Source organism: Buteo buteo, chromosome 16 (assembly GCF_964188355.1).
Source record: "Buteo buteo chromosome 16, bButBut1.hap1.1, whole genome shotgun sequence".
NCBI lineage: Eukaryota > Metazoa > Chordata > Aves > Accipitriformes > Accipitridae > Buteo > Buteo buteo.
In genome coordinates, this window is record NC_134186.1 from 24,733,702 (window position 1) to 24,746,139 (window position 12,438).

Here is a 12,438-nt window from a genome sequence, read left to right on the forward strand (position 1 = left end):
CACAGGTCATGTAATCTCTTGCATTGAAAAGCAAGCGCTCTGCGAACATTTACTCTCTTGGTATGCTGCATACGTTGGGATAGCTTGAGCTTGACTAAAAGTTTGCTACTGCAAATAGAATAGCCAAGCTGCTTAAAGCATATTTGAGAAGCTGTGTTTTACACTGCTGCTAGTATTTTTTTCTGTTAGGAGTTGAAGACTGTTTTCATATGGCTAAAAAACTAGCATGGCCTGCCATTTTAGTTTCTTTACTGATGTTTACAGCTCATGTTATGACCAATGACTCAGAAAGTGGGCAAGCAGAGGCTAAAACTCCTTTTAAGAAACATCCGGGCACAAACGGAACCACGTGACATCTTCGGCACCTACTTCTAAACGGGTAAGATTCGGAGAGAAAGGAGAGATTGGACGTGAGTGAAACCCTCAGGCGCTTCTAGAGCTTGGTCTGTCCCAGTAATGCTATAATGGTTTGCTGCAATAGTGGGCAGACCAGACTCAGTGACTCAGATGGCCCTTTTCGCTCTTGTGTTGTTCTATCTAACCCTAGTAGCAAGGGCAGCATCACAAATAAATTAATCTTTAAGAGCTAGAACCCGTCATTCCTTCTAACCTGACAACATGCTTGAAAATAACACTGAGTGGTTCCACTGAAGTCAATCAATAAAATGTTTTGGTTTTTTTCAGGCAGGTCTTCAAAGATACTGGGGATCTAAAGGTGCAAATTGACAGCTGAAGTATCCTGCTAGGAGCTACACCTCACCGCCTTCAGCGAAAGCGAGCTGCCTGGATGCCGCAGAGGTTCTGTAAGCACGTACCTTCATCGGACATTTCCTGGTGCCTCCAGCGCTCTGGTCCCAGGTGACTTACGTTGGCCCACTGCACTGCTGAGTAACTTACCAGCTGGATGGTTTGCAGGCAAAAGTATAGGGTTAAGGAGGTCGGGCCGCAAATGTGCATCAAACAGCTTCTCTTCCAGTGCCATGAGGCTGCTGGTTTCTTAAAAAAGGCTAACAAACTCAAAAAAAATCCACCCTGCGCGCCCTTCCGTACCCTTGCTTTTAATGAAACTTGCTTACCTCTTGAGTCTGTACATTTTTATTGGTTTTTACTAAAAAGCAAGTTATTTCGTTTGGCAGGATCTACATACTTGCAACTTTTTGCTGAAAAGACATATTACAACAGCATCTTTTAAATCAAGAGCGTCTCAAGCAGAACAACAAAAAGGAAAAAAAAAGTGCTTTAACATTGTTTTCAAATATTTATTAAAACAACACACGAACTTTTCTCACCCAAACAGTGATTCCGCCTGCAGTATCTGTAACCCAGTAGCCACGTTACCCCAACTTGACAGTTAAATAGCAGTGAGTCTGAAAACCCAAACAATCCTCCCCCTCCTTCCCACTAGGCACTTTTGCTATTGTCTGGGAGCACAAATAATTTTATTAATAGCTTAGCTAGCAAAAGTACAAAGGCACCAACAAGAAATGTGTCACTGTGCTGGCGCAGACAAAACCTTTTTGTCTGCTTTAGAGAAACGCTCCAAGAAACCACTTTGGGATCTGAAACTACAGTCACCGCTAGGACTCCTTACTATGAAGATCTGCATCAGCATTCTCAGGATCTGACATCAGCCTTTTTTGGCTGGCTCGCGGGGTTACGATAGCTCAGAGTCACAGATAAGCAAGCCTGGAAGAGTACAAATCCTGCCAGAACAGTGCCCGTCTTTCGAAACGCGAGTGGGAATCACAGCTTTAAGTCACGTAGCAGAACAATGTTTAACGCGCGTAGAATACACACCGTTACAAAAGGTTAGGAAAGGTAATAGAGGGCCAGAGGGGAGCAGCACCACGAGCGATTTAAGCCTCTGCGACACGCGAGTCCGGAGGTGGCTGGCGAGCACCACGCTCGCTCCGCATCGGCGGCAGGTGAGCCGCAGCGGAACGGGCGACCCCTAAACCGACGGAGCGCGGGAAAGCGCAGAGAAGCGAAGACGAACGATGTTAACGGGAGGGTGGTAATTTTTTTAAATACGGGCTATTAGCTTCACCGTACCCCTGACCTCCCGGCTTACGGAACGGCGCGATTGGCTTGGGAAGTCGGCTAGAATAAATAAGTTTTGCCGGGACGAAGGGCGACGTCTTGGCTCGAGGAGGATGCTCCGTCCAGGGGGAGCCCGGGGCTGCTCCCTCCGGCGCCTCCCGGGGCCGGGGGCCGTCCGGAGCCCCCTCAGGCTCGGAGATAGTCGTTCTTGAGGCGGCTGAGGCGGGCGCCGTGGCTTCGGACGGTGAGGGCGAGGAGGTCGTGCTTGTCCCGCAGCCCGCTGGAGATGTGCCGGGTCTCCCGCAGCAAGGCGCGGGCGTGCAGCAGCAACCCCAAAAAGCTGTCGCCCAGGCGGGCCTCCTCCCGGCCCCCCTGCTCCTGCCCCTGCCGGAATTTGCCTTCCAGCTCGCTCAGCGACCGGTCCGAGCTGGAGTAAGCGTCGCTGATCTGGGCGGATTCGCGGCGCAGGTAGGTGCTGTAGCTCTCCTCCCCGTCCAGGTCGTAGGAGATGCTTTTGCCGATGCCCTCCAGCACCCGGCCCGCGTCCTCCACCTGCCGGCCCAGCACCGTCAGCTCCTCCCGCAGGCTGAGCCCGCCGCCTCCTCCTCCTCCTCCTCCTCCTCCTCCTCCTCCGCCCGCCGCCCCGCACCGCCGCTGCTCGCTCACCCTGAAGAGCAACTGGCACCGCTCGGGGTCGTCGTTCTCCTCGTAGTCCCCGTCGGGGACGAAGTAGTGGTGCAGGCTCCCGTTAGACATCTCGGGGTACAGCGGCCCTTCGAAGTACCCGCGGCACAGCCCGCACACCCAGCCCAACCACAGCACCCGCACCGCCGCCGGCATGCTGCGGGGCAGCCTCAGGGCCGGCCGCAGCCGCGCCGCTCCCGCCCCATGGAGCTCTTTGCCCGGCCACCCAGAGGCTCCGTTCACCGGGACGCTCCGCTCCAGCGGCCGGCGGCGCTCTGGGGCCGGGGGGCCGGCGCAACCGCTTTTAAAAACCGGAGGAGGAAGCGGCCCCCGCGCCGGGCAGGGCCGGGCCGGGCCGTCCCCCCCCCCCCCCCCCCAAACCCGCCCCGGGCATCGGTCGGCGGGCACCGCCCCCGGGCACCGCTCCCACCCCCCGACCTGGAATTGCTCAGTTTTTCTCCTTTTCCCCTTAGAAACGACCGCTTGGAGGAGTTGTCTGCGTTTCAGAGCGGTGCCCCCCCCCCCCCCCCCGGTACAGGCGGGGTGCGGGGTGGAGGGACCCCCCGAGGCCCCGAACGGGCTCCGGGCATCGCGCTTGGCCACCCATTAAAAACCCCGCAGGGTCAAGCATAAGGTGTAACGCGATAAACCCCACAGGGTGAAGGGGGGGGGGAAAGGAAACGCAAAATCAGTTCTCAAATAACGTCGGATGCATCTGATGAAAACCCCAATACGGTTCGTCCTACAGGGCTGACTATGGCGAATTTTAAGCGTTTCTCTTTCATGAAACAATGCTCTGCGTGGAGCCGGTGGCTGGGTGACAGCAGGGTCGAACCTTGCACATAACTAGTATAAATCTCTCCTTACTGTTCCTGACTTGTTAAATCAAGGTGAGATCACAAAAAAGAAAGGGTCCGTAAAGTTACCAGCAGCTCCTTTCACATCATCTTTCCCCTTTCATGGAAAAAATCACCAGCTAGCAGAGATTATACCAAATCCCACAGCCATCCGGAGTTAAAACTCCCACCGCTGTTCGGGAGGGCTTTGCGTGCAAAAATATTTGTATTGCCTCTTCAGTGTAAATATCTTAGCTATCATCCTGATACTTTCTGCATGTTGTAAGTAACTATGGGGCTTACAGCTAACTTTAGTGGGAAACAGGCCAGACGCTTATGTTGTATCTCTGCTTTTTTCACTGTTACACTCGGCAGTGTAGATCAGAGCCTTATGGGGCTCAGGGAACTTTGGCTCTACCGTTTCTTATGCTGCCATGACTTTAGCCCCCGACGTTCCAAACGCAGAGTCCCGAGCCCTTCCCTCTCAGCACCTTTCTTCTGTAATCATAAACTATCCCCCTTCTGGGCACAAGCGAGGCAAAGACCTGCTGTAGAGACCAGCCGCTCTTCTCGAGCTCAAGCGTGCCAAGCTCCACGAGCTGCTCCTTTCTTTGCTTGCGGTTCCTTGAGAGGCTCCAGCGAGGCCCCTTTCTCCGTCTACCTGGCTTTGGCTGGGTGGATGCTGATTCTGTTCCCAGTGGGTAGGTCGGTAGGTTCCTGGGAGCTCAGTGATGGGCTTAACGACGTGGCCAGGCCCTTTAGGGTACGACACAGCGGCGCCGTATGCGAGTTCTCGCTGTCAGTGTGGCCTTTGATACTGAATGATAACGTGCGCTATCGGCGTCCCCAGCTGTTGACTTTAGAGCCTGCTGAAGCGCTTTACGTAAGCGCGGGGGGAGGTCATAAGACTGACAAACACCAAGAAACAAGAGCGAAAAGTAAACCAACCAGTCGGCCAACCAACAAAAACCTAACCCGGAGACAGCAAGGGTAATAGCTGAACCGTTCACTTACTGAATTGCTTCAGGTAGACTTTCCAAGTCTCAGAGTCAGTTAAGACCAGGCGCACATACACCTCAAGGTGAGCAATGTTTGCAGAGTCCAGGCAACTTCTTTTGCACTGCTGAAAACCCAGGCCAGACAAGCCATCCAAAGAGAAACACTGCGCACATTTGGAAACGTTTTAAATTTGTAATTAAGTTCAGAAAACACTCATATAAATAGGTTGGATTAGGCTAAGCTTTTGTGCTTCAGCTTTCTATAAAAGGTTTAAAGCTTATTCAACTGAGCCTGCTTGGCGTTTGTCCTTGGTCTGTGTTTGCCAACAGGGGCTCTTTCAAACAATTTTATTCCCAGGATGCTCTTCTTTCACCTAATATTTTATTTGGTTCCCATTTCTTTGCCAGCCGTAGTACTTTATCTACATAAGTTTCCACCCAGGCTGGTGTTACTGCCAGTTGACTGGTTTGGCTGATACTTGGGTTGTGGTGGACTCCACTTTTGAGGTCTCTTCATGGAAGTACCGCGCTGTAAATCACTCCGCTATAGCTTTGTCAGCATGGTTGTGCTTTCACCAGTGCCACAGTGGGTAAAAAAATCCAGCCTTAGTAAATACTTTTTCTCCGTCTCTTCATACATTAAGAGACTAAGAGGTGTCTGTTGCTCCCTGCTGCAGCTGCCGACTCCCGGCCACTGCTGTTTTCAATCCAACGTGCATTATCCAAGTTTTATTTAAATTTAACATCAAAATAGTCTCTCCCCAAGTAACCCACTTGGAATGTCTGCTTCTGAGGGAAGTCTGCAATACGGGATCTGCAGCCTTGGTGACTCAGTGGGCAAAGCTCTGGTAAAAGCTGGCACTTGCCGAAAGATACACAACAACCTGATCCAAGGCGATACCTCTCGTGGCTCAGGGTTACAATGCAACAGAACCCCAAGTTTTAACTGAAAAGCGTCAAGCAATGGAAAAGATTTAGGCTCACACTGACAGAGCAATACTGTGCATGACTAGCCGTTATTCATTCCAAAATCACATCTAAAAGACAAAAATCTTAAGACTGCAGTGAGATAATCTAGTATGAATACCCTTAAACTGTCCATCAAACCACGTGCATAAGAATGACAATCAGATTTATTATTTTTTTTTCTCCGAAAGATGCACACAGAAAGTAACAATTACCTTTATCCATCAAGACCTGGGTTGAAGGGTCAGACATTTCCATCACAGTTAACGGCAACAGGAACACCACAGAAACGGCTGAAACAACAACATAAAAATCAGCGTCAACGTAGAGTTTTCAAAAGTAATTTCTGGCATTATCTGGAAGGCACGGAGGGCAATAAAACCAAAGGAGGGCAGAAGGGAATTTCTCAGGAATACCAGAAACGTGGGGTGGAGAGAACCAGGGAGGAGAGCAAGCTGTTTTCTGCTGAACGTTGTATTTTCTGCTGGGAACCCATAGGGGTAGTTGTATGAGATCGGATATCTGGGGAGCTTTTGGGATGCATCCAAGAAACAGCTGCTCCTTGTGGCATGCTCCCATGAAGGCCCTCATTGAAATCCTGGCATTGTCAAAAGGCCCATTGATTTCAGCATGACAGCGTTTTACCCTCCGTGCCTGCTCAAGCATTTAAAAATCCCTTTTGCATAAAATGAGGAAAAAGTGCTGGAAACAAAAATAAAGCAGCATACCGATACCGTCTTTTTACAAATACTTGGCGTGATACACTCTGCTGTGGTAAAGCCATTGTTTTTCCACCCAACAGCATCAGGTTTATAGCACCGTAAAGAACCGCAGAATTTACTCCGCATAACCTCTTAGGCAACAACACCAAAATCAGCCTGCATTCCAGAAATTGCCTATAAACTGATGGCAAATAGGCAGCTCGGCACTGGATTTCGGGTGGCGCTTGCTTAACCTTCCTCTGCAAGCAGTGCTTCCTCCTTGGTTCTTGGCTCACACGTGCTTGCTATTTCTGTCGCAGATCACGGTGAACTTTGCAGCATCAGAATGTTTCAGATGTAAATGGCCATTAATTTGGAGAACAGATATATGTTATATGGTCCTAAAGGCCCCACAGGCTTTAGGGTATAAATGTTGTTTTCTGACTACTGGCTTCTGTTTTCCTGCTGTGAAGTGTTCTATAGCTTTACATAAAGATACCTTGTTTAAACATGAGACTAACAAGTACGTGTGTGTAATTTCTAATTGTGGGGTGCAGCACTAAATGCTCAAATGGCATCAAGTGAGGTGGGCATGAAATAGCCCGTGAAAGAATAATGCCGGTTTTTTGTAGGAAAGTTGCCGTAAGAACGTAGCAGAAATTCTGCAGAATAAAAAAAGATTTGTAGAATGAGACTTTTATAACGCACCTAATATTCATTATAACTTTGGAATTCAACAGAAATTAGGAATGAATGTGCTGAAGGACGAACCGTACTGAACGTTCCAGGACCAGCATGCTTATCTGCAGTTACACTGAAATTTTGAATGTCTCAGAAAGGCGAGTTTAATTCAGAAGTGGAACAGCCAAACAAGAGATTTCTGAAATACAACTTTGTAGAGAAAACAACTTTGTTGTCAGCTTATGTTTAAGGCTGGCAGATTCTGATAACACTTTTCTTCTTCACAGAATTCAGGCTGAAACCACGGCTGTGTCTGGGCATGGAGTCCTTTAGCACTGGCTCCTCTTGGATAAGCAACACAGAAAACAGAATTCCAAAACCACGAGTAGTTGTAGGAAGTATTGGGTATGAGGCTGAACGTGAATACGACTAACAGAAAGGGTCTGTCAGGCTGGTTGTCTCAGAAGAACATGCAATTAGTATTGAATCTACTTCAACGTTAGCCAACACCAAAATGAGCTCAACCTTGGCACAAAAATACAGAAAGAGATTTTACCACAGCCCCTCTCTGTAGTGGGTGCTGGTTTCCTTTAAGTAAATATAATTTGCTTAAAGCAGAAAATTGAGTATGCGCTCAGGTTATTTTGGAAAAGAGAACTGATGCATCTGGATGCTTCCTAAGCAGGGAAGAGGTTAAAAGAGAGATGAAGAGGGGTGATTATTTACTGGTATTATACTAGTGAAGTTGCTGTCTATTGATGAAAAACCTCGAACTCCAAAAAGGACATCGCTAGTATTTCTTCAGCAAGGTCCTGAAGTGGAAATAATAACACTTCCTCGGTGGAAATGAAAACACTTAAAAAAGCATCATCATTGGCCAGCACATGGAGAAGTTTTCCCATTACTGTAAATGTGGTTTGTTACAGAGAGCGTATCGTGCTGTTAAAATGTTGATTTGATTTTCAGTCCTTTCTGTGTTATTTTTAATGTTCTACGTGAACGTGAAAAGGCTGTATGTGAAAACATACACTTTGCAGATGTCACAGAAACATAGTTCACTAATTATTCATGATAATGCATTCTCCTTGCCTGTAACCTGTTAGGAGAAAAATAAAATTTATTTTATGGCTTACAAAAAACCCAAACACTTTTCTTCTCTTTCCTTCTCTCCCTCCTTCACAAAATAGAAAAAGTTTTAAACCTGACATGTTCTGCTCAGGCAGGGCTGGAAAAAAATTTGAATAAAAGCCTTGGAAGAAGTCTAAGAGAGTCTGATGGGGAAATGCTGATGTCATTTCCAATGGGATTAATCCATTGATAGAGTTGCTCAGGATTTGCAGCCCTGTGATCTAATGTATTCATTTGAGGCAGGGTTTTGAAAACATCTAAATTTTCTGAAAGCTGAATTTCAACCAGGCCTATTCTCTAGGTCAGTTCCCCAACAATTTAAGCAGATTTTACCCTACATAATTTCCAGTTTCGCCACCTTCCCGAGGATGGCGTTTTCTGATATACACGTATAATCTCAGGTATTAAGATCAGGGATGAATTCCTGAATAAAAGCTAGATCCTGACACATTTTACACTGACTAGTCATCAGATTTCCTCTTCTCACCAATCCTTTACAGTCCCTGCTCTTGAATTTAGAGTGGGCGCCTACACGTTCAGGCTAACCAACTGCACGTAGTTTTATTAAACATGTCTCCACAATGGTTTAGCCTGTCCATTCTCTGCCTCAGATAAAACTGAAATATTTATAATAGTATCCTTTGTGCAGACAAAAGTGAGAAAAGATGGAAAATGACCAAAAAAAATAATCCTAGGATTTAACGGGTTTAATCTCCTCTCACCCATACCTTTCCCAATGTAGCAAATAAAGAATAAAACAAAACGTGCTGCTATAGTAAAATTCACTTGTATTCCCAGATCTGGTTTTTAGGAGTTGGAAAACGTCCTTTTTGTATCCTAACACATTCACTCAGATTTTATTTAGGTGTTTTTAACAGTGTATTAAATTTAAAACTAGACTGACTTTGTATTTGAGCAACGTAAGACCAAGCATATGGTTTCAATTGAAGTATACCAACATCTCCCTGTTAAAAAAAAGTAAAAAATCATTCCCTTTAACAAACATTCTTATAAAATTCTACTTGAAGAAGCAGGTGAAGGGGTACTATTTACAGTCAGCTCTATATTTATTTCTGTGCAGTCATGGTTGACTGTTCCACAGATTTTTAATGACTCGGTGCACACAGAGCACTCATTCAGCAGCCCTAACACTGCGTTATTCTCCCATGCCTGAGGTTGGTGCAGAATAGCGATAGGGAATTTATACCTCCTCCTACAATTTATGACTTTTATTCAGAATGGCACAGCTTAGGAGCTGGCATCCGAGATGACTCGCTTGGGGCTCTGCGGGCCCTCCTGCAGAGGATGCGACGGGCACCGGTAAGACTTTCCTCCGCAGCTCGACCCGGAGCCCCAGCGCGGTCGTTCGCGACGTCTGCCTTTGAACCAGCCCGCACGGGGTGCTCGGCAGAGCGGCGGGAATACTACCCGCCTGTTTCCATGTTTATGGTCAAGAAGCAAAGACGTACGGTTGGCTTTAATGGAAAGAAGCTGGGTTGAATAACATTTGTGGGCTTATTTAGGTTTAGGAAATATTATGGCTCTTCCAGCTTGGTCGCCTTGGATGAGAAAGCCTCTGAACATCACATTTGTTCTCACAAATTGGTCCGTTCTGGTGCTTTAATCCCACCGGGCTTTATGCTCCCGGAGCCTGGGCCAGCTGATAAACCCGCTTTTCCCCAGGGACCATCTTGCCGGGGCGCTGGAAAGCCTGAGACAGCAGTAACGCTGCGGCAGACTTGGAAGGATTTCCTCCAGGGTTAGACAGGCGATGCCCAAGCGTCAATTTGCTGAGGGATCTCAGAGCCCAAACCCACAGAAGCACAAAGACGACCAGCTTCCCTCTGATAACAGAATTAATGCTTCTGTTTCACAGGAGGCAGTTTCGGAGGCGTTCAAAACACTTTGCTACTCGGAGCCTTAAGAAGGTTCAACCAAACCAAAGCGATGTTTTGGTGACAACGCTTTGAAATGAAAATTAAGAGGGTGCATTCAAAACCGAGAAGTGCCTGGAAGGCAGGGCTGGACAACCCGTCCTCTCTGCAAGAGTAACCCACCAGGAGAACACCTCTGCGGGTTAAACGGCTGTTTATTTGGTGCCAGCAGCCTTCAGAGCAGAGGGAGCGTGTCTACAACTACAGGGTTGCCTCTTCTTCCCCTCCCGCTCTTCTCCCAAGGAGAGCCGGTGTAATTAAGTTTCCGGCATTAAATCTGCAGGTAGCAGCAACAACAGCCAACTAGAAGGGAATAGCTGGAGTGTGTGGCCTCTTTCACCCCATTTACCAAATAGCTTCGGGCAGACACAATCAGAGGCACAAATATTGCTTTGAAAAAAAAAGGCAATGAATATTCCCCTTTCTGGCTCCCCCGTGGCACGCTGGGATGTACTGGCAATAACCTCTGGGTAAAAGCTGGCCCCTGGCACTGAGCCGTACCTTTGGTGGGAGGTGGGATTTCACCCTCGGTTTCAAACCTGCTAAATCACTACTTACTCCGTCGTCTTACAATGTATTTTGCAGGTTATGCTCCTGGACCGGTGCGGCATTGGACTTCAGAATCACTCCCTTTTTGCCGAAAGTCTGCGTGTAGGATGATGGCGAGGGGTGACATATTCTCTGTTTTCTTAACCTCTTGTTGCACCGGAGTCATTGCGTGTAAATTTGATGGAGGAGTAGTTTACCAGAAATAAAAGCGCTGGGAATAGCAGCAAAGATTTCTTTGGGTAATAAAACCATACAGGTTCTCCCATTTTCTACTTGTCTTCACACTTACCTCCCAAAGCACCTTGTGCAGAGTACAATTTCGAGATGTGCTTGACCTTTGCTGCCCCAGGAAACCGCGCTGGGTCAGGCTGCTGTCCGGGCACAGTTCTGAGGATTTGCCACTCACGCTGCAAGTAAAAGGCATTGCCATTAAACATACTTATATGTTTTTAAGTATTTATCTTCGAAGAACTGCAATTGGGTCATTTTCTCCTCTTGCTGATTTTTCAAAAAACATTATACGTTTGAACCGATCCAGCCTACAAAGTATCAGGCCAAGCTCTCTAACATTACTCGCTGAATAATCATGGATGGTAGTTTGTTAATCTTTTGATTGCTTGTAAAACTGAATAATTTGGACTAACAAGAAGCTGCTGAGACGGATGCTCTAACCAAAACATACTCAGACATCTATTAAAACTAACCTACCATTCTTTTTAAGTAGTCCGGCTGGGATCATATATAACTACAGGCTGCAAACTCAAGCTTGTTTTGTGGGGGTCTCTTGCATTCCTAAAAATCTATGCACAGGATTTTCAAAAGTGTTAAAGGGAGCAATGCGTGTTATACTACGGCTTTTGGGAAGACTTGCAAGTTATAAATCATAGCTAGGACCACTAATTCTGTGGCAATAATTTAAAATGTATTATTTGCACATTATAAAATCTTTTGTTTGCCTTAGTCCATTTGTCAGTATTATTTCCCCTCCTTTTTTGTGAAAGGGATCAGTTTAGTCTTAATTCACTGTCAAGAATGTGAGCACACCTCTGAGAAGGGTTTCTGGACATTTGCTGGTGTTGCTTCTGCTGCACTGACAAAAAGGGAGTCCAAAGCTGCTTCAGCATAAATGGAGAAAATAACTACCTTAGTAACTAGGATACTCAGAAAGAGACATGAGGACTGCATTTTCTAAACAAGTTTTCTCTAACTCTTGCTGGAAGTGATGGGGACTTTACCCGTGCCTTCGGCGGGGCAGAGTCAAAGACGAATCTTGGAAATATTTTGCTCTATATTGTAACTGGCTCGTTTGTACTTGGCTTACTTGCAAATTACTTGCAGACAGTAGCCTTTTCTCTTTTCTTTTTTTTTGGGCTGTGAGTCCTCTGGGAATCAGCACAATGAATAATACAGGAACCATTAGCTGTTTCTGGAAACATAACTTTCCAGAAACGTTAGGCATTTCCAGATATGAGTAGTAATTCCTAGATTGTTCATTGTGTTAATTCCAGATGATTTACAAAAAAGAATTTGCTATTGTTAATCAAATTACGGCTGACATAATGCTTTCTAACAGTTCTCTTTGACCACCAGCTATTTGGTACTAATTATCGATACATGATGACTAGCCTTGGGACAAAGTCATTGCATGAGAAAAATCACCACGGCAAAGAATACTTCTGGCTCAAATTTTCAGCAGAAGTTCATTTCTGCTGAGGTGTACAGGAGTGTTGGCATTTACAAATGGTTTTGGTTATCAAACATTTTCAAAGAATTAGCTGTATGATTTGATTAGGGACAGCTGAGTTATTAAAACATTTTCATAACTAATGCAAATGAAACATTTTGTTGCCTCACGTGTACAACCGTAATGATAAAAAAGTAAATAAAATTGAATTTGGAGACTAAACTATGTGCACCGAGG

General features: G+C 46.4%; 1 protein-coding gene across 2 annotated transcripts; it reads right to left on the minus strand.

The window, feature by feature from the left end:
- Positions 1-1,057: 1,057 nt before the first annotated feature.
- FIBIN (fin bud initiation factor homolog) lies at positions 1,058-3,013 on the minus strand. Of its 2 annotated transcripts, XM_075047104.1 has the most exons (2): positions 2,707-3,013; positions 1,058-2,592 (listed from the first exon to the last, which is right to left on the minus strand). In XM_075047104.1, the coding sequence occupies exons 1-2, from the start codon at positions 2,878-2,880 to the stop codon at positions 2,227-2,229; spliced, it is 540 nt and encodes a 179-aa protein (XP_074903205.1). In that variant the 5' UTR covers positions 2,881-3,013; the 3' UTR covers positions 1,058-2,226. The 2 variants fall into 2 exon arrangements, with proteins under 2 accessions (XP_074903205.1, XP_074903204.1); XM_075047103.1 differs by having other exon boundaries at positions 1,058-3,013.
- Positions 3,014-12,438: the final 9,425 nt, after the last annotated feature.